Source organism: Branchiostoma floridae, chromosome 3 (assembly GCF_000003815.2).
Source record: "Branchiostoma floridae strain S238N-H82 chromosome 3, Bfl_VNyyK, whole genome shotgun sequence".
In the NCBI taxonomy this organism is placed as follows: Eukaryota; Metazoa; Chordata; class Leptocardii; order Amphioxiformes; family Branchiostomatidae; genus Branchiostoma; species Branchiostoma floridae.
The window spans coordinates 27,890,576-27,911,978 of NC_049981.1; the positions used below are offsets into that span (position 1 = coordinate 27,890,576).

General features: G+C 43.1%; 1 protein-coding gene across 1 annotated transcript in view; it reads right to left on the reverse strand.

Moving 5' to 3' along the window:
- Positions 1–7,223: 7,223 nt before the first annotated feature.
- The window catches only part of LOC118412720 (protein atonal homolog 1-like), a 22,450-nt gene continuing 8,270 nt past the window's right edge, over positions 7,224–21,403 (reverse strand). Inside the window, exons 4-6 of the mRNA XM_035815749.1 lie at positions 19,896–20,289; positions 18,946–19,389; positions 7,224–9,573 (exon numbers count right to left, since the gene is read on the reverse strand). Coding sequence (XP_035671642.1) covers positions 7,846–8,616 — 771 coding nt within the window. The 5' untranslated portion in view covers positions 8,617–9,573; positions 18,946–19,389; positions 19,896–20,289 and the 3' untranslated portion in view covers positions 7,224–7,845. The remainder of the gene's footprint in view (positions 9,574–18,945; positions 19,390–19,895; positions 20,290–21,403) is intronic.

Here is a 21,403-nt window from a genome sequence, read left to right on the forward strand (position 1 = left end):
AAGACTGCCCCGGGCGCGGTAGAGTTTAAAACAACAGAATTTAGCTCGGCCGAGTTGTCAGCGAGCTCTAGATTCCGAGGAGGAATGAGCCCGCCGGCAGGGAATAGATATTAAAGTTTCTTGGGCGGCATCAGGGCATACCTCCTCGTAATTTAGAGCTCGCTGACAACTCGGCCGAGCTAAATTCTTGATTTGTAAACGGGGCTTAAAGACAGCTCGGCCAGTAGTGAGCATAAATGCTTGTGATATATGTGCTCTGCAATGCATAAGCACCATAGAATTTAATATGTACACCATATATACAGTTTGTGGGTGACAAAGTTCAAGACTAAGTTGTACATACTTATGGAAAAATTTTGAATAAAAGATTTTTTTAAATAAAAGTTGCTATCAGCCAAGGAAACGAAGTCTCCATGTGTATACTCAATGATGACATGGGCATTATTGACTCCCAATCGATTGGGATGTGATTTGGGGGAGTTTACTTCATTTTTTTCTTTTTAATGTACTAAGGATCTTGATTTTTACTTGTTGGCTTTTGGGAATATTAACAAAAATGCTTTAAATCTAACCGAGCGACGACTTAACCCTGTGTCATAACAATTAGACTCAAGGAGGACGAGATGATTGGCAGTTACAAATGTAGCGAGTGTAAGCAGAAAGTTGACCACAGACGTACAAATCACTGTTTTCAAACGACGTCTCCAGTGAAATAATAGGTTGATCGCGTCTGATTTGCCGTCCAGCGCGTAAAAGTATTGTGTCTCGTCTGATAAGGATCTAAACAGCACTCCTCGTCAACTTAAAAACCCGGGATTGTCCAGAGGAGCGCCATCAGACGACTCAATGATGTATGGATCACCGCGAGCCAAAATGTCGTCCCATTGTTTGACCCACAATGCCCTGGTCAGCCTCCGGACAGGATTAACTGCCGAACTAACTACCCCTGAGCACCTGCACAATTCATTCATGTCATCCACACAAACCTTCTTAATTAAAAGCCCATTTTGTAACCCCATTGTTTAAAAGATCTTGTACGGGCACTGAGGGGGAAGTCTTTGATTTCTTATCTGAAAAAAAAATGTCAAAGGAATTTTGAAGAACAAAAGGGAACACGTTCTGCTTGCCAGGAGAACTTCGCAATAAGACTGGATCAACTGGACATATTTATCTATTCTAAAACATGCTCTATCCGACATTTACTAACCGAAGAAATGTAAAAGAGACTTTAGGATTACATGACGATTTGAACACGTGGTTTTTATAACTTTGTTGCCTCTTGATCATCAGTATGGATGTTTATTTGACCTCATTGAATATTTTATAACTTGTTGAAATAAACTATCGTTTTTGGTCCAAACGGTCGGATATGATATACTACTAAGCTATGGCACACTTGTATACTAGTATGCTATGTTTATAGAGGGTGAGTTCACAGCTTTGTGTAGAGTTGTTACCTCCATAAGAAATGGAGGTAAAGTTTTTGGTGTGTTTGTGTTTCCGTATGTTTGTGGTCAGCATAACTCTACTCTTTGTATTATTGACACTTTTGCAGTCGGCTTTTCCTGCAGTGATGAAAACTGACGTGACTCGCGTAATGACCAGTGAAACAAGAAAGGCACCCGGCAAAAGTCAAGGGTCGTGACCCAAGCGGTGGTCAATCTCTTCTGGAACAATTAGATGTCAGGCCGAGTTAGTTTAACCACCAGGGTTAGTCAAATGTCACAAATTCAGCGCGACACATGAGCAACTTTTGACATACCCATCTAGGTTAGGGGAGCAGGGTGATCTTAGTCAAAACAGGCACCTAGATTGGGTGAGGGCAGTGGTAACAACGGGAGACAGGTATAAATCTGGAGAGGATAGACAAAAATTAGAATGTTTGAAACGGAGATCATGATTCTCAAACGTGTAACTTACTAGTATACTCATCATACTTACAGACTACTTCCCCCCAGTTGGCGGACATGCGTTTTATAAAAGAACCCGGTGATTAGTGCCAGACAGTGACGGTGCGTCATATGAAAAATCAGTATTTGACAGTGAAACAAAGGAAGACAGGCATAGAGAGGAGACTACAGTAAAAATGAGAATGTTTAGAATGGAGGTCACTCTCAAACGTGCAACTTACACATCACACTTACTCCTTCCCCACTGAGTAGGACATGCGTTATGAAAACGAATCAGTGCTTTACAGCGCGCCATATAAACAAATCAGTAGGTGACAGTGAAAGAAAGACAGACAAATGTAAAAGTGAATAGAAGATAGAGTGAAAATGAGATCATTCTCAAACGTGCAACTTACACACAGCACACTTCAGTTATATACCACTCCTCTCACAGTTGATGCACATGCGTTTTATGATAGAAGAATCAGTTTTTGTCTCCCCATAACTAGACATCGAACAAAAACAAGGTAACCTGATATCTAAGGCCCCCATGACTCGGCCCACCTGCCCAATGATGACAGTAAAGAGTCCCCCAGCACGGGTAGGAGCCCCAAGAGACAGCTTATGATCGTTGGGAAACAGATTGAAAGATTGATAGATGAAAGAGAGCTGTCATCATCGCCTCCAGGTGACTCTTCCAACCCATCCATCTTTGAACGGTACCGATTTTCCCTCCCAACTAGCATACACTTGTTGAACTACATCCCTGGAAGGGTACAGTGCTCAAAACTAACATGTAGCTCTTGTAAAAAGGTTGGTGTTTGTTACTGATGTGCATCGGTTTGGTTATTATAGCACAGAAAGGCACACATTGCAGAATACGAAATAATCCATTGTCGTGTCATTCTGACGCACGTTACAGTACAGTACATCTGCTTTGTGTCAGTTTTCCGGACATATCTGCCTCCTCTACTCTCTGGGATTGCTTGCGTTTTGTATCTAGCCCCAAAGATACTGATGGCAATTCGTATATCTTAATCACGATATATTTAATGGTGGCCCCTCACATCAATTCAGGAGTTAAAGTTGTTGTATGGTGCATGGTACCTATTTTTAGTATCCCAAAGGTTGAGGATGCCCGAGGTTTGGTTCCCCCGTGTGTGCCCGAGGTTTGGTCCCCCCGTGTGTGCCCGAGGTTTGGTCCCCCCGTGTGTGCCCGAGGTTTGGTCCCCCCGTGTGTGCCCGAGGTTTGGTCCCCCCGTGTGTGCCCGAGGTTTGGTCCCCCCGTGTGTGGCTGCTATAAATCTCCGCTCCCATGCCAGACCACTCTCACGAGGGTGGGAACCAGTGCGGAGCTCGTGCCACGCGCGTGCCCCGCCATAATGTCCGCCCTCTGATCTCGCCGACAAGCCGTCACCAAAAATACAGGTGATCACGGAGTCTTTAAAAGCGCTTAATGTGAAGTTCTGTCTAGTAACAATTGCTTCAATCAACAAGTAATGCTTTTTCCCCCAATCCTTTAATGCACGTCAAATATGTCTCACTTTGAGTATGTCTAATGTAGTGTTCAGGAAGACTACTTAGTCCAAAGGGACATGGCGTAAGGCGGTTACATCCCAAACAACTGCCCTTTTATCTCCCCCAAGGCATTGCTATCCTTCAACACATGATACACCTAATGTTGTCCCCTACACAGTGCATAGGTTTGCCTTCCCACGTCCAGAGATCTCTATCTACGAGAACATGTCAGGTTTTGAGCTTTACATGGATACCTTTACATGAAGACCTTACATTCTCTTGTCTTCAACATGCCCTTAAGAAATACGACCCCAAATTAACCCCGGGAAGACCTGCAATTCTAATTAGTGTTGGGGCATGTAACGCTACAAACAGACAACTCCAGTACCCGCCGGCAGGACCTCCCTGTAGAGGCGCAAAATATATTCAGAGTGAGTCAAGAAATAGTGGAATCATCAGTGCTGACAATATACGATATATAGGGTTCACCTGTATGAACAAAAACTTGCAATACAATGACTTGTAACGCAAATGATGTATTGCATTCGAGTGTTCTTTTCGAACGGACGATTGGCCTGTTAATTTCTCTGTTCCTGGTCTAAAATGACCATGAATAACTTCAGGTATGCCAAGAGGTGTTATTTACGACGTTTCTCCTGTATTGACTTTACCGAAATTCCCCGGCGCTTTACTAGATAGTTCAAACAATTGACCTGTCGACTTTAAACGATTTAAGGTTTCGCAACTGATCAGAATACAGCTAGTACTCCACTGTAGTTCTAATGATGTTGAAATCCCGCAGATAATCTTGTTTACACGCCCCTGATACATGCTCAATCTCTAAGTGGACAATCAAAAGTCAAGAGGTAGGATTAGAAGCTGATCCTAACCCTTTGTTATCTCTGGTGACATCAATTTGTTAGGTATTAACAGAATTACGGCGCTGAAAATAGAAAATGTGTGTGAAAACAAGCAACTTCATCAAAGAGAGCGCTTCGAGAAATGACAACTTGAAGCGATAGCAGTCATTTTCTTTCTTTTCTTTATGTCTTTATTTCAGGTATAAAAAATATAGAGCTCACAAAAGGACACACACACCTGCAAGATCTACGCACAGTTGGGTTTGTAGATAAATGTACCATCGCGCTTTTCGAAGGAAGTCGTCATAAACAGTGCTAGCAAAATCAGCTGGACGAACTTTGGATCGAGAAAAATCTATTAAGATTAGACAATCGGTTCGTATCTTATCTTATCTCAAAATTGTTTTCTCCTTCGTTGGTTTGTGACGCCCATAGCGAAATGTCAATCAAACTTTCAATGCATTGCAGTTTGAATTCCGTTCTAAGAAAGGTTTGCTCGTGATGTTTTTGTACGACTGAGTTCACATGTACATGATTCAAATCTCCATAGTTTCACATCTATGTGCAATTTGACCATGTTATCATTTCTTCCATGTATTTACCGTAACAACGGCGTATTGCAAGTAATGTTATTCCCATTCTGTCTCTTGCTCGCGCAATTATCTATTCCTTCGAAGAAAAGACATCACGTCCCAAAGTGCAGTGAACCAGGTTCCCCATGTTCAACACTTAAGTTTTTTCGACATTTGTGAGATAGCCCATGTAAATTACTAAACAACCATTTAGAAGACATCTTTTAGATGAACAAGAGTATATTCTCCATTTCAGTCCAACACCGATACGCCATTATGACGTTGCCATATGTCCCGCCACCGGTTTGAATTTATCGCAGTTATTTGCTAATAGCAGTCTATTGTGATTGAATTGTTTGGGCGCGTGTGAAAGTGGCAAAATTGCTTCCACTTCGTTTTGTGAACTAAAGAATGGGCATTGTAGACATGACATTGGCATTAGACACAACAGGTGGTCGATGAAGGGAAAAGATAATTTACACCCCTCTGTTGTGCAGTGTGGCAGTCTGATTGACAGCCAGATTGGACGTCGCGACTCATCTTTGATTTCTCCCGACACATGTGTAATCTAAACGCGATATCACGATCCCTGCATTCAATCTGGACATCTACATTTCATATAAAAGCAATGGTGAGAATGAAGGTCATGTTGAAGGCCACGGTTTTGGTGAGAGGTGTTGGATGGTGATGTAGGGAAGTTCCTTTGTTTGGTCTGTGCGCGGGAAACATCAGAGGATGGCTTCTGTTCCGAGAGGTCATACGTCACTTGTCAGTTCCAATCATGTCTGCGGCGTTGAAGATAGTTCAGAGATCATCACGAACTAGATAATGATTCCAATCGACGTCGGCCTCATTAGGAAAAAAGCCCGCCAATGACCGAGAATGCGCCTAGCCAGGTGTACTAGGCCGTGGTGAAGGTAGTGATAACCCTCAGTACGGCCTAGATTTCACTCTTTGCGATGGAAAAAGATACAGTAACGGTACAACAATAAGTCAGCAACATGACTACAATCAAGGTCCCTGTGCTATGCTTTGTTTATTTCACGGAACAAAAGGGATGAAAAGAAAGATATAACGGTCATTTTGGCGTCTGCCATACATACGTTTTTTTTTTCCGCCAAACAATTTCTAGGAAATTCTGAAAGCATGGAGTGCTTCTCCTGACGTAATCTTGAGTCTCGTGTCGAAACGAGGGAGTCATAAAGGAAGCAATATTTCCGAGGTGTGATGTCCAAATATTTGTCTCACTCTTCCCGACGCAGGTGTTGCAAACATGGAGCACCCGACCCACGCCTCGACACAGGCGTTCTGTCTAAACTTCCCCAAAAACGTACTGGTCAGAGAGCTACAGATAAACTGACCGAAGGAGGCCATATAAAACAAATAAACTACGTTCATAAACATTTCTCAAGCAGACCTCGCTGAAAGAAGGGCATGTGATAGGTGGGCGACAGAACTGGGCTTTGCATTTACTAGCTGAAATTTGTGTTTCAAATCAAATCGTAATTCTCTTGCTGTACTAAGTTTGTCCTCGCGGTCGCTAAGTCCTTGCTTGCCAGTTGCCACACAAATTGATAGCGTCCTTTTGAAGTTTTTCGGTGGGTAGCTTGCTGTGGTGGTCATCTTTTGTTCTAGTATTTGTAACAGGCCGTGCTTAGACATGTTGATCACACATGGGGCTTTACCGAAGCGTCTCTGGGCAGGATTAATTGAGGTGGAGTGCGTGTTATTAACAATTTGATGAAGGAGTGTCAACAGAGGTACCTGTAGGAAGAGGTGTGAATTGGCTCGTGTGACCCATGTTGTAAAATATGACCCGCGGTATTACCTGTCTGTTGTAGTGCAGGGGTGCGGTGATTAGGGACAACATAAAGAGGTAATTGAGGCCCTGGTCGTACGACCGGTATCTTTGGAAACATGTGGAAGCACTTCTGGGTTCCCATGGGGTTAAGAACATGTGGATATGCATGAAGGTTATGGGATGTTGTTTGTATTGAGGATGTCTACAGTATAATTCACTCTCGTACTACAGTGTTGATTAACTCACATACCCCCCCCCCTCATATTGTCTATACGTATCGTCTATGGATAATTTTTTCACCTCGTTATCCGACACGTCTGACCACTCAACTTTCTTCTTCTTCTTCTTACTTTCTTCTATCTTAGCATTTTTTCAACTGATATCCGAAGCCCTCATGTGTAATCACAGAATACGGTAAAATGTAAACGCTACAATGAAAATCGTATTAGCTCTGGAGTTGAGGACCCTGCAAAAGCGTCACTTTATTCCTCTACATATATTTTTCACGAATACAAATGATATTGTCTTCAGTGCGTATTGACGTATGAACATCTGTATCTAAGAATGAAAACTGACAACTTGATAGGTTTGTAGGATTAGTTTATTTCCCATCGTTTCAATATGAAAAATATCACTCTATTTCGTCCATAAGCATGTAACACAAGCATTTTTCATAGTCTGCACAAATGCATGTTTCTGACGATGCTATGGGTAGTCATCATATACATTAAATACTGTCATCATCATATTGCCCAAAATATAAACTATGACTGTATGGTAAGAAATAGTCTCTTGTGAAGTCATGGAGAACATTCGTATGTTGGACAACAAAGCGGAGTCGTAAGAAAATACAGCGATATATTATGGAAGCTAGGAAGTATCGTTTGAAGTGGAAGCAGGATTTGGGTCATATTTGTCCCACAGTTTTACAGCATGTGAAGTATGTGGAACTGTTTGATGTAACAGCACTTGAGAGCCAGTGGAGTGTGTCAGTCTGTCCGACTGATGACTTTAGGACTATCAACAGTACATGGAATAATAGGAAACAGCAGTTCTGTTTACGGGCTTTTTACAATTGAATGGTCGTCATTGTACAAGGTAACAATGCCTCACCTAGACTCTCCATTGTGCATATTGTAGTGGCTAAGTACAGGCTATGACGGGCATATGTACAGAGCGCGTCCAGAGTTGACAAAGTCAGAAGATCAGCGGTCTAGCCCCCATCGGCCCCCAGGAAAGTTCTCTTTTGTGGCGGCTGTCAGCAGCTCAGAGTCCGTGTCGTGAAAGACGGCGAATGCCTGAACTCTCCACCCACTGTCCTCGGCTGAACCGGTCTCCCCAGCCCGCCTTGTCATTTCCTCGTCTTCCCCGGAGATACCATCTAGGCGTGTCGTCCCTCTGTTTTGAGTGGGAAAATCTTCGTCTGTGTCCCTTACCGAGCTGCTGGAACTGAGTCCTTCGGGACTGCTCGGTCTGGACGCCGCGGTGGATCCCGTGTCGGGGACGGTTACCTCGTCGTCCAGGAGTTCCTTCAGGGCGAGGATGTAACTCTGTGCCATCTGAAGTGTCTCGTACTTGGAGAGCTGGCGGTCGTCTCCGATGCCAGGCACGACCTGTCGCAGTCTGTCGAAGGCGTCGTTCAGCCCGTGCATCCGACGGCGCTCACGGGCGTTAGCTGCCAGACGACGGTAGCGGAGGATGTTGGGAGTGGGCTGACACCTCCTGGGCCGACTGGCTCGTGCCCTTCTCCCCTCCCTCCTCCTCCCTGCATCCCTCTCACCCTCTGCCTCCTGCATCATGTCCCCTCCGTACGGCATGAACTGTTCGTATGACGAGAGGATGCTCCCGTCCACGGTACTGTGCCCCATGGCATGGCCGAACATGTGGTCTGCCGGTGCCGCCGCAGCCTTGAGCGGACTCCAACAGAATGGCGCAGCGGACAGCTCGCTGGTGTGGATGGGACTGTAGTCTTCCATGGCTCACGGTGTCTTGAAGGATTCTGACCAGGAGTGGACAAGTGGGCGCATTTATAGCGTCTCTGTCGTGTCGTTTGTTTTGTTGGGATCGCACGAAGGGCGTGCGAGGGGGATGGGGAAGCGTGCCGTCGACCAATCAGAGACCAGCTAGGCACGAGACAAAGCAAGACCCCCATGCGCGGGTCGAGCGGCTCAAGTCGTACCGAGCCTATTCCAAACTGCCCTGACCACACGGACGCCATAAGGGGGTCAGTGTTTAACATTAAGTAATGATGAATGATCACTGTCCAGTCCATGTGCTTGCCAAAAACTTAATCCTCATCTAAAACACTCAAGAAAAATAAAACAACAAAGTGAAGATTCATAAATATGTTTCATCTTGGTCGTTGTTAATAATAGGACAGAAAACGGATCACTTGTAGCGAAAAGACATTGTATGTTTAGCTACTATAGTATGCAACAAGACAACAAAACGACAGGTAAGTAGCGATTCTCGGACCACTTCCATAAACATTGACATTTGTATCAAAAGAGAAATGAATGGAACACTTTGAGTTGTCACTGCTTGTCAGAAATTTCCCTAGTGTTTTAACACATACGGTAGGGTATGAAATGGCAATTGCTATTTAGGCTGACAAAGCAAAGAAACATTTCCAGAGATATGTTTCCTTCTGCTTCCTTGCGCTGTGTTCTTTGTGCTATTGAAAGATTTGTCTAATCAGTGTTATCAAAAGATTCATCTAATCATATATAAACACCACATCCACAGTAACTCCGCTGACATACACAGAAAAGTCCGTGCGTCCCCTAGCATGTCCGCCCGTCTGTTGTGTGACTTGTTCTGTGTTTACTCCTAGATCCTACAGGGTTGGCCCACTGACGAACTTTGGCCGCCCTTCCGTTGACGCTGTTTCCGTTAGAAAGTTTCCGCATCGCGGGAAAGGTGAATATCCTCACCTGTGGTGAAAACAGGTCATAAATTATCTCAGAGATGACAGGTACAAGGCGCCAATTTGTATTGAGTGGCGCCATTAAGGACAATGAAATGAAACACACAATTACTATTAAAAACTTCCACAGATATTCTATTCAATATTCACTTCTTCAAAGTAGATTCAAAAACCTTAACAAGTCACAAAGATTTGGAATTAAGTACGACTTTTTGATCCCATGTGGATGATTAAGCGATGTGTATTTTTTAAACGTCGTCACAAAGTATTTACGTCATTAGTCATCCTAACAGTCGCAGAGTCTGAATGGAAAAAAAATCATAATGGTACATCCCTTACGCTTTTGAAAGTTCAAACTCATTCATAACCTTCATATCGATATTACTGCATTTTTAAATCACAGAAAGTATCTTGAATGTATACATGTTCATGGATTTCTTTTAGGAGAATGGCTCCGACAGGGACCAAGGTTTACCGGTAATTTTGTCTGGGACTAAATCATCAATCATACTGCACTACAGACGGTACAAGACAGCGCATTTGTAACTCGTTGTCAACCGTATGGGCTTTTTACAATACACAGGACCGAGCCCCCTGCATCCATTTATTTCCGTCAGCACGGCTGATGAAACCGTTAGGAACCGGTGGCAAGTTTGGCCATCATAAAACGATAACCTTTATTGTACAATTTTGCCCTAACAGTCTGGGTACAGGCCATTGGCTTTACACAGTGTATACACATACAGCAAAATCATATAGTTGCAAAAAGCAAGATTGAAGATGACGTTTTAGTCCAGCTTTAAAGTTTGATTATATTGCTATTGTGTTGGATTCTCAGCCTTTGTTGTCTTTCCTAACATTTGACGAATTATATAACGACATGATCAACAGTATTTCATAATACAAAACATAAAAATTCTATGTTAACTCTCGCATTTCGCGGAAACATGTCGAGTTTGTGCATACGTTTTTCATGTATCATGAATTCCTTTGTTAGAGGAGACGCTCACATATTGTGTGTCTTCCGAACCAATACAAATACGGAACTTAAATTAAAAGGACATGGTTATATTCTGAAGTGTTAAATCTGTCATGAAATAGTAAAACGCACCTACGAAAGAGAGCATGGGATTTTTTGTAGTGTTTTGCAGTGATTTTGAAGCGCTGTTGCTTAGAACACTAAGCCCTGTGCGCCCGTGTGCTGTTTAGAGCTCCATGTGCTTCCTCTGGTCAGGACTGGGGTGACGTGACCAAAATTACTGGTTGTTTTGTTTGAGGAAAAGAAAAGAGGCCGAAAACCACATGGAGGAGGTTAACACAAGAACACTGGGGCAATTTTCATGCTTTATTGCGTCCATAAACAAACCCATCCCTGGAGAATCCGCCTATGTGCTACATCAGGAACAGCACTATGTGACAAAAGGAAGATGATAATGTTGGCACCAATTCTGTCCTGACGGTTTGCACTTTCTAAAGTACTGTCAAAAATGATTTAATTTTGAATCAAAGTGGAAAAGATAGTTTGCCATTAAAACGTGTCGCAGACACATGGCAGACACGGAGAATTACAAGTGCAAGTGTTAGCCTATCTATGTAGATAGAACGTGAGGCAGGCGCCAAGCATGCAGTCATTGCCACAACAGACAGGCATCTAGCATTAAGTCTTGCTGACATTCTGTTCATGCTCACTTCGCATTTTCCATCAGATTATATTTTAGTCCCATTACCACAACCACGTCGTGATTTAAATTCACCGACAAGCCTTCATAGGAATTGATGAACTCGATCGATAATAGAACCTTGGAAAAATCTTTAAAAGAAATTAACATGTGCGGAGTTACTCCGAAGGTTCCATCTGAGCGTAAGTCACCTGAATGTCCCAAATTACACCGTTCACAAACCACGCTACTTTAATCACAGTAATGTCCCATACTAATTCATACTATTACATTGGATGTCGCTTGGAAGGGTCAGGAGAGACAAAACCACAGGAAACTGTCCGGGAAATTCCCAGCTTCCTGCATACCGTCCTTAATAGCTACTTTCACTTCCGAGATGCTATTTTCAAGAGCTGTGATTGTTCCTTAAGGACTAACAAAGAAGCTCACAGAAAACCAAGCGCCTCTTTGCTACTATACTCCACTTCAGAAGTGACAGAATGGAAGCATCAAAGAGCAAGGTTAATGATAAAATGGAAAAAGCTAGGATCATGCAAAACGCTCCTTTATATTCGTATGTCTGTTGCTCAAAGTTGTCACAGTTTTTATATTTCAATCGTTTTGACTTTAAAAAAGGATTTCTACATTATGTATATGCCACTCTAACAACTTGTAAGCTATCAATTTTCAAAAGCGTTTGTTCTGTGTTTCTTTGCCTATATTTGATATACTTGCCTATATTTGATATACTCTTCGGTTGCATTTTGTTTGTTTAAATAGACAACAGTGAAGACAGACTACGTAGCTAGTAAGTTAAAGCAGCGTAACGCGACAAAACACCAAACCTACCCACACTCTAATTAATTATTTCTGGGAACAAATAAATTCCATTTTACAATTCCAGACGCGGCATTATCTAATAGAGCGGGGGTCATGTGTGACAAAGGCGGGGTTAAGGCCCGTCACCCGGTAAGCGGGACCAGGGGGGACGCTTCCCGGCCGCACCGCGCCGCAGGACGGGGGTAATGGTGCATGGGATGACGTGGTCGGCGTGTTAACAAAAGCGCGTAAAATAGTGGGTAAATACTGACACGCTTCTGGCTAGAATGTTTCTCTACTCAACGGGCAAAAAAACTGCTGGTTTTAGAGTTGTTTTATGTTCATGATGTAAAGGCAATGTGATTATTTGGTTCTGACTCTCCGTTCTCACATTTGACAAACTCATTTCAATAAATAATGTGATCAGCAGATAACTTTGATTGTGTACACCATAGAAATACATCAGTACGTACGTATTGCTGTATGTTATCCTAAAAAGTCAAATTTCTGAGGTTTTGTACCATAAGATGTGAAGTTTATACGGAAATGGACGTATCCACAAAGCCTTATTACAGATGTGATGATGCTAGTATCATGCATGTCATTTTCAAACAGATGAACACAAAGGCTCTGATCTCGATCAGAGTGACTATCATAGTCCACAGTCATTGCTTCCCTTGTGTAAATGAAGGTCAAGCATGATTAAAACGACACTGCCATCATTAGCTGTAACATATCGCTTTCACGGTTTGCGCATAGACAGAATGTGAAGATGCTGTGTTTATGGACCGGTGGATGTTGTGTAGTCTCCACCAGACTCCGAGTCGCTGGAAAAAATCGTAGAAATGGTACAAATAGAGGAGTATGCCGGCCAGAGGAATATAGCCGGCTAAGCAACAGTAACGCGACCGCGAGCTGTTCCCTGGCCGGTTATATTCCTCTCTATTTGTTCCATTTCTACGATTTTCCAGCGATCCGGAGTCTGGTAGAGACTAGATGTTGTGTTTGTAACGGTCCCGGGTGTGGGCAGGGTCGGCGTGATGCTCAGGAAAATCACGTGCCCGGCAGGCGCCAGATCGACCAGATTTTCCCCACGTGTGTTGTAAAACAAATTTTAATGCAATTTTCAAATAAGGTATTATAAACAATACGCTCTAATGACATGGGTCCACAACAGACCGCAGTACATATCAGGACAAAGGCTTCGAGGATGTTTTACGACATTGGGTACAAACTCACGCAATTTCGGTTTTAGAATAACAACTACAGTACTGGACAGCACGGACAAAACCCACTGTTCTCGGTGTTTATCTAAAAAGAACGAACTTACTACATGACAGACAAGTCCTAGTGGATCTAGGCTTGCTTTATAAGAAACAAAAACTTTCTTTCCTTTTATGTGGTACCTCCAAATAAAATAACCACAGACGTTGTTTTAAAAAAAAACTAATTAAAACAGTTTTGTTGACTTCTCCTTTTTAATGAACTGAACCTTTTATCACAGGTCCAGTGCACATGTGCTCCGGCCATTTCTGATGAGTCCCTGTCTACCCAGCACTCAATACAGGAAACAATACAGCTCTGTGTCCGACCTCTACCTGGGGAAAACATTAATCAGTCGACTCGTGACAAGGCGACATCTCTATTGTATCTGTGTACTGTCAAGGACAACAGATTGGACGCTTTTGTACATTTCTACATTTGCCATGGACAATAGCGGCGGCAAACGGAATTGGACGCTTCCAAAAACAAGAGTGTATATTGATACTTGTACTGGTTTGAATTTCAACCTTGAACCCAGACTATCATCAGATAGACTGAAGGTACATATGTCGACCATTCCGTTATGATATGTTAGGGTGATGGAGAAAGAGAAAGGTTTCACCTTAAGTAAGAGTAATGTCCAATGCTTGTTCAGCGTGGCTAGAATGAAATAGCGATATAGATGTGGTTTAGATGTTTAACAATAATCCACTGTAAATCACTATCCTGTTGTTTTATCTAATACTTTAGTAGAATACTGTCATGAAAGGCGTGTAGATTTTGGAACTACACAAATCGAGCCGAAGTGCGGTATCAAACGATACATCCCAGAAACAAGGATGAAGAGTAGAGCTCTTTCCTCCCAAGCATCTTCTCAGTACCACCCGCCGAGAAATCCCCTGTTCTTCCCTAATAATGTACGCGGATTTACCAGATAATGACCGCCAAATACCTCTATATTGAGAAGATGAGGTATAATTTAGGATACGTCCAATTACTGCGTGTGAACTGAACCGGGCTGTCCTATTGTTGTTGCCATCCAAGGTCACCAACAGCGGCATCATTATGTGTATCGAAGGGTGTGTTCAATAATACCTCCATATGAGAAGTGTCCGCCGCTTAGATGCTCAGGTTCTTGCTTGGAAATACCAAAAGCAAAACCATAGAGAATTAATCGTTTTGTTGCTTTCTTGAATTGAACGTTTTACATAACTTTATGAAAAAAAAGTTTGTAAGTTACATCTAGGATTGATAATAGGTGTCTGGGCTTTCCGGTTAACTTTATACTTTTTGTCGAACTTTTATTTGACGCCCTTTCGACCGTCCTGGTAGTTTTATCATACACCATACTAACATAGAGAGGTCCATACCCCTAATTATAATATCCAAGCAGATGTAATAGTTGGGCTTGTTTTGAGCGTTGTTTCCCGTTACGTTTTATTTCGGAAGTGCGCCCGTAGATCGACCATCTGATCTACGCACACAAAAGACCGAATACGTGATAAACATCGTGCTTTTCTCCACGCCAAGTGGGTACCTCATGTCCAGGCACAGTCCACAGTAGAACGTGCTGTTTGTGACTGTCAACAATCACAGTTTCCAGCAACACAAACCTTCTTATCTCTCCAACAGGTGTTAGTAGGACTCCCCATGTTTGTGTTGGGGTTATTAATCTCAAGTAGAGCGTTGTTTGGAGATTGCGGAACACGTATTCGACAACCAAAACAGACGATCGCAACTGCAATACCAGGTCCAGTGCGCTTGTGTCTGACTACAACATTCATTGATTTTTTTTCAAACATCAATAACCTTTCGGCAACTCCTGGCCACTGTACATTTCTTATCTTTGAAAAAAGGTTAATTTTCATAATCTCCAGGCAGATCTACCGGAGGCATAAGGAGTTTAGCTGGCCAAGGAGTGTTCTGATTCACCGAGGCCCAGAACACTCATTGGCCAGCCAAACTTTCATACAAGACTGATCAGTAAGAAACAATGATGACAGGATTAGAAGAGACAGGTTGTAGTGAATGTCCATGAAGTGAACAGATTTTTGAGGTGGATGTCAGATGATCAGACCCACTTGTGTCAAACCGTGTTAGTCCAGGGCCAGCTCAAACTGGTGCCGCGGGCATGGGTTTTCTCCAAGCAGACGTTGGGGTGGGATACAGCTTGTTTGTTTGTTTGTTTATTTCGATCTCCAATTAGAGTTACAATTATTATCATAACTCTATTCTTCCTGGAGTCGTCCATCAACATTACATATTACAGTAATGTTTGTTGATCGCCTAGCTTTAAAGAAGGTCCATCATCGCACCTTACATGTGAGGGACAGTCAATGTATTAAGGAATCTAGGCGATCAACATCTTCTTGTAGATCAGGCACGCTAATGGTCAAGGGTCTAAACATTCTTTGACATATCAACCTATTTCTATATAGTAAGGTAGTAAGGTCTTTGAAGGTAATAAGATTTACCTATAGGCCGGATCCGTAATGCATTGAATTCTACTGAACAAGCAGCAAGACAGCTGAACAGTTAAACTTTGAGTTTATCATCATATCGTGAACAATCCGTGATAAACTGACGTAAATGAGGTTGTTCTATATTGGTCCCTTGTTGCTACAAAGTACAAACTTTCCTTTTGCTTTATTTACTCAATCACAGCTATTCCTTTCTTTCTATCCCTCCCCTTGACCCTACACGGACATCACTTCCCGATTTGTTGTTCTAGGATTATCCGGTAAAACCCCACTAGACAATCCACACACAATCCACACACAATCGCGCTGATCCCGCGCAAATCGCCTGACAAATCCCCACCACTTAGCCGGGTCCGCCGTGGCTCATTCTCGTGCCCAGAGTAACAATAGCCCTCACACCTCGCTAATGGAAACATAAGCCCGCAGGATTTACCGATTTCTGTCCACTTGTATGACTTGTCGACCGGGGTGGGGTGGGGGTGGTGTACTGGTGTTAGGAGTGAAAGTTTGGGACGTGTGGACAAGATAATGCGTCATATTCTTTTTCGTAGATTATCATACTGTTTTATAATCTTACAAACTAAAAATGAAGCAAGCACTACTATTATTCAGAAAAAGGACTGACTTTGACTTCGGAAGTAATTTGATGCCAGATCCGTGAGGTCGTTTGTTCTTTGTCTCTCGTCGTGATCAGTCTTTCCTCGCGACACTATAGGCCTTCCACAACGCCACAAAAATCTGTCCCCTATTGTTTCAACGACGTGAAAAATTACCCATCAATCTCACCCTTAATACCCCACAGGGAAAGGAAGACCCCCCTTAAGTACATCGATTTTTGGGTTCATAAATTTTCTGACGTCTGAATGTACAAGAATGTGGGTCGCTGGTTGGTCTGGTCGATGAATAATGACGTCAGGTAGCTGTTAGTGCAAGGCCGTTGGACCTGTAGCCGTGGGCGTCCTGTACGTCTTGGAGCCCGCCTCACCTGTACCTACACGCAGGTGTGTGCACACCTATGTTCCCGTTATCTCTCACCACAATGTTTACACTGCCTTAGCCTCGCGTGCTCCCGGCCAATACACAGGGACAACCCGCGGATAAACTTCTCAGTAAACTCGATTTATGAGATTTAAGAGGACCTTTGTTCGAAAAACCCACCGCTTTAGGTCTAATCGAAATCTAGTAGGAACTGATTTGATGAAAACGCAGACACAGAAGTTATTCTAGTATCCAGTACGGGTCATGTAGTAACAATAGAACAGACATTCTGTCGCCCGAATCTACGAAACTACAGCTTTGTGGTGACGAACTGCACACAAGTTAGGTAGTCAGGTGTGAACGCGTGTCGGAGAACTTTGCTTTGGGATATTGTTGTCAGTTTATCTGAATAGATATTTTAGCAGGATAATCTGCCAAAAGGAAAAAAAATGACGAAACTGCTTTGTTAGGAAGAGAACAGATTTCGTAATGATAAACTAGATCGTCTCGCATTTTTGATTTTAGATTTGCAAATTGACGAAATAACTTTAGGCCGCTTAAGGTTTTTGTAGAGGTGTTTGGTGTGATTTTTCAGAAAAAAAAAAGTTTTGTGTTTTACGACTGAATACTTTCACATGTGAACATGTCTGCTTTGTGTTACTTGTGTGGGATTCTATTGTATTTGGTTTACGGAAGAAAGGTTTGTGCACAATAAACACAGAAATTTTACCAGGTATGATTGCATATGTTTATGGACATAACACCGTCACACAAAACTCATCCCTGACATTATTAGCATCACAGCATGGGTTCTTGTATTATTTCTCATTCCGTTACTGAGGTCTACTAATTTACGAGATATCTTTCTTTTACAATAACTACAATTTTCTCAGACCATTATTTCCCCTTTCATCCCTTTCCTAGTTTATTTCTATGGATACTGTCAATTATCCTGTATTCTATGGAGGAAAGCGTCCCTATTATTAGATATGAACACCTGGTGACAGGCACAGAAACAGTAATTTCCATTTACGAGCGAGCTCTTAGTGTGTGCGCTGACTCGGAAGTAATGCCAAACGTGTGGCAGATTAAAGCTCAAGAATACTGGGAAACAACCGAACAAAAGCCGGCCGCAATGTCACGGAACGTTCGGACTACAGTTCCCGGCTTTGTCCTGTCGCACTGGCGGAATTTAAGGCAATAATTAAGGTTATTTATCAACCTCCACTCAGCTGACAGCGCGCTTTGATGGAGGAGAGGAGGATGGAAGAATTAAGAGCCCGGCGACAAAAGGTAGACAGGTGAGAGTGTGGTACAATGCATACTCACCTGCATAATCGTACAAAAGACGGCATGGCCACACCCTGTCAGCTAGACATTCAAAAGAGAATAAATCGTGCACGGTCGGCATTTTTGGCGGGAAAACTATTGTGATGTGTGGACAGGTAACGTTAGTTGTAGAAAGGTAGTCTCTAACAGACTAACTGCGCCGGCTACACGGATATTGTTTGACAGGGGATCCGGAGTTTGACGACTGATAGGTAACATTTACCTTCCAAGGGAAATGATATTACCCTTCTCGCGTATTGACTCTCCCGGTCTATTATTCCCCTTACCTCTACCAAATCCCACCACATATCACCCCCGAGGAAGGCCTGATGGAGGCTAGCCAAACTCCCGAGGAAAATTATTCGTAAAGAGTTCGATTGTTTGCTATCAGCTAGCCAAATTTGAGATGAATTGGCATTTGAGTTCGCATTGACAGTCAAAATGAGGAAGACAGTTTTCAGGACCTCTTTCCTGAAGTACCCTTTCCTTTGTTGATGAAATTGTGTTTATCACATTACAGTGTTATCTATCTATACTACTATCCATGTCTCCATACTTTCCATGCATTCGTTGATACGTTCCCCCTTAACCCTTCATCCATAATGACAAACCACATGTTAGTGGAATTTTATAGAACAAGCTAATTTTGTCCAGTTGCATTCTCAACATCATCGGATTCATTGCATGGTTGACTATTACAGTAGAGGCGTCTCCAACATTGTCATACTACAGCAGTACAGACCTGTCAATCAGGCCAGAGACACCGATCACGTGTCTGTTCCCCCACTGTTACCCCTGCAGTGTAATTGCTACCTTCCTATCTACAAAGGATAAAGAGTACGTTAAACTCACCATGAATCACGACGCTCCCGTCGTGCTCTGCGCTGTGACGTTCCATTAGAATCCTTGCCGTCCAGTATACGTACTCCGTGATATCCTTCTCACATGGAGCACCTCCCGTAACGTAACAACTCTGTCTGCGGGTAATCCTTTCGTCAATCCACAGAATCCAACTGAATAAGCCGACAGGAGTTGTTTAGAAGACAAGCGGTCGGTGAAAATGCCATTTCTGTGTGTAATGGTGTCACACGGCCGAAGTTTTGTGTTGTCACAGGTTCTGTAACTTGAACAACCATGCACATCTCTGTGTAGTCGTTGTTGTTTACATCATGAGGTCTATTCAGTTCGAATCAGCAGAGGATAAGATGTGTCAAAGGGATCCATTGCCTTCAAGTTTGCCTTCTTGGTCTGCATTTCTGCCGTCCGTCGTTGTTCACTGTCAATGTCATCGCCATTCTGTATCATAGATTTACAAAATCGTAAACGATCAAATGCACTAAAACTTTTAATCATCATACCAGCACTATGAGCATCTTTGCGATTTTTTTCATATAAATCATATACAATGTAATAACATCTTTCATGCAGCATCAAGGAGGTTATATCAACGTTAAAGTCAACGTTACACACATCTTAGCACCAAGGAGGTCAAAATATGTGTATGCCATTGGAATGTGTATCCGTATATTGTGTATTCTTAAGCAGAAAAGCAGCAACGACATGGTTGATACTCGTCAACCTACGTTAGCGCCTTGAACTTTTTTCTGTTTTCCACCTCTTACAAGCGCCGAACACGCGAACCCTAAACTTGATGCATTAGGTATCATTCATCATCTGACAATGTGGAAGAGCGCGAAAGTAGCCAGGTTTACCACGCTTTTAGATAGCTGTTGTGTATAGATAGAGAGAATGATTGAAAGACCTCAGGAGGATACAGACTTCTGTAGTATTAAACAGCTGACCTGTTTCCCTCCCTGGGTACCAGAAGTTCATCTGTTGAACTTTGTTGACCTTGGCGGGACTAATTACACGTAAGTAATGGAGCCGGAGTCCATCTCTTAATGGGACGCAGTGTGAGTCCGAGGCGGCCCCACCCCCTGGATGCGCCCGTGTTCAGACCGTAACCGCCCCTGGGGACTCCCTCTCTTTAGCCACTTGTTCCCGCCATTGTTCGTGTCCAGGTGGGTGCCTGGCCGCCATCTTGTCGCCGCCATGGCTGTGACGGTACGTTGTAATTACGTGCTTGTGTTCTGGCATCAATCAGGAGGGCTGGACACATCGGCAGGACAGTGGCACCGCGACAACCCCCTGTCGTATTGTCCTGCCCCGCACTTAACCAGCCTTGTCCGGGCGCGTCTGGTAACAACAATGTTCACAAGGACATAAAGAACAATGTTCACAAGGACATAAAGGATACCAACTTTCTATTTCATACTACAAAGGAGTCCTAGCTTTGGCGCCAAGTTGTATCGCCAGGGCGTGAGCTGTCTACAGATGTCTTCTGCCGGTGTCTGTGATTCTACTTTATTATTAAGTCCGGATCCCTATTTGTATTTGCTCACTTTTCATCTTCTTTCTCATTTCCGTAGTGAAAATATCATAAGGTAGCCAATGCCGGTATTACAAAGCAGCATGAATACCGATGCACTACCACTGCATTTTTCCTAATGCCGGACGTCACGAAATTAACTTTTATGTTAAGGCCCCCTCTCACTTGACGTGCGGCACGCTTGCGGCATTGCTGCGTTCGTTCACTGCGGTACTGTTTTGTTATTTTCTCCGATTTGTTATAATTCAGATATTGCGCAATACGTAAAAGTGTGACATAGAAGACCACAAAATACACAACAAGTAAGAAAATTCGTTCTTTATCTCTGAAACTCGTTGAGCATCTTCCGAACGCAGCAATGCCGCAAGCGTGCCGCACGTCAAGTGAGAGGGGGCCTTTAGTTCTTTTATGTTTGAAGGATATAAGTTTTAATCCATCTAGTCGTTACAGTACCAAGAAAAAGTACTGAGGCGGGATGAAAGTGCACCAAAACGGCGTACAAGTGAAAATTCGCGATTAAGGAACATCAAGGACAACGGTTACACATCTCAATTTTCAGAGATGAAGAAACACTGCCTGAAAAGCCTCATTTCCAGGATGGAAACTGACTTACACAGTCCTGGAAATTAAACATGTCCTTCAAAATCCGGAGGTTTCATGCCTGCAAACGAGACGTGTACAGTCCTTTACATGTCCTAGAATCTCGCGGAAACGAACCATTTCTGTGTGCAGGACGTGTAAAGGGCTTGAAATACCCTTACAGATTCCCTTGAAACAACCTTACACGACAGGACATGAGCCGTGTGTTGCATTGTGTGTTGGCGGAATATGCATACATTAGCGGCCAATTACCACCTAATTATCTTTCCCCGGTCTGCCTCACCCAGTGCATCCCTTTTGTCATGGAAAGTGGCGTCGAGA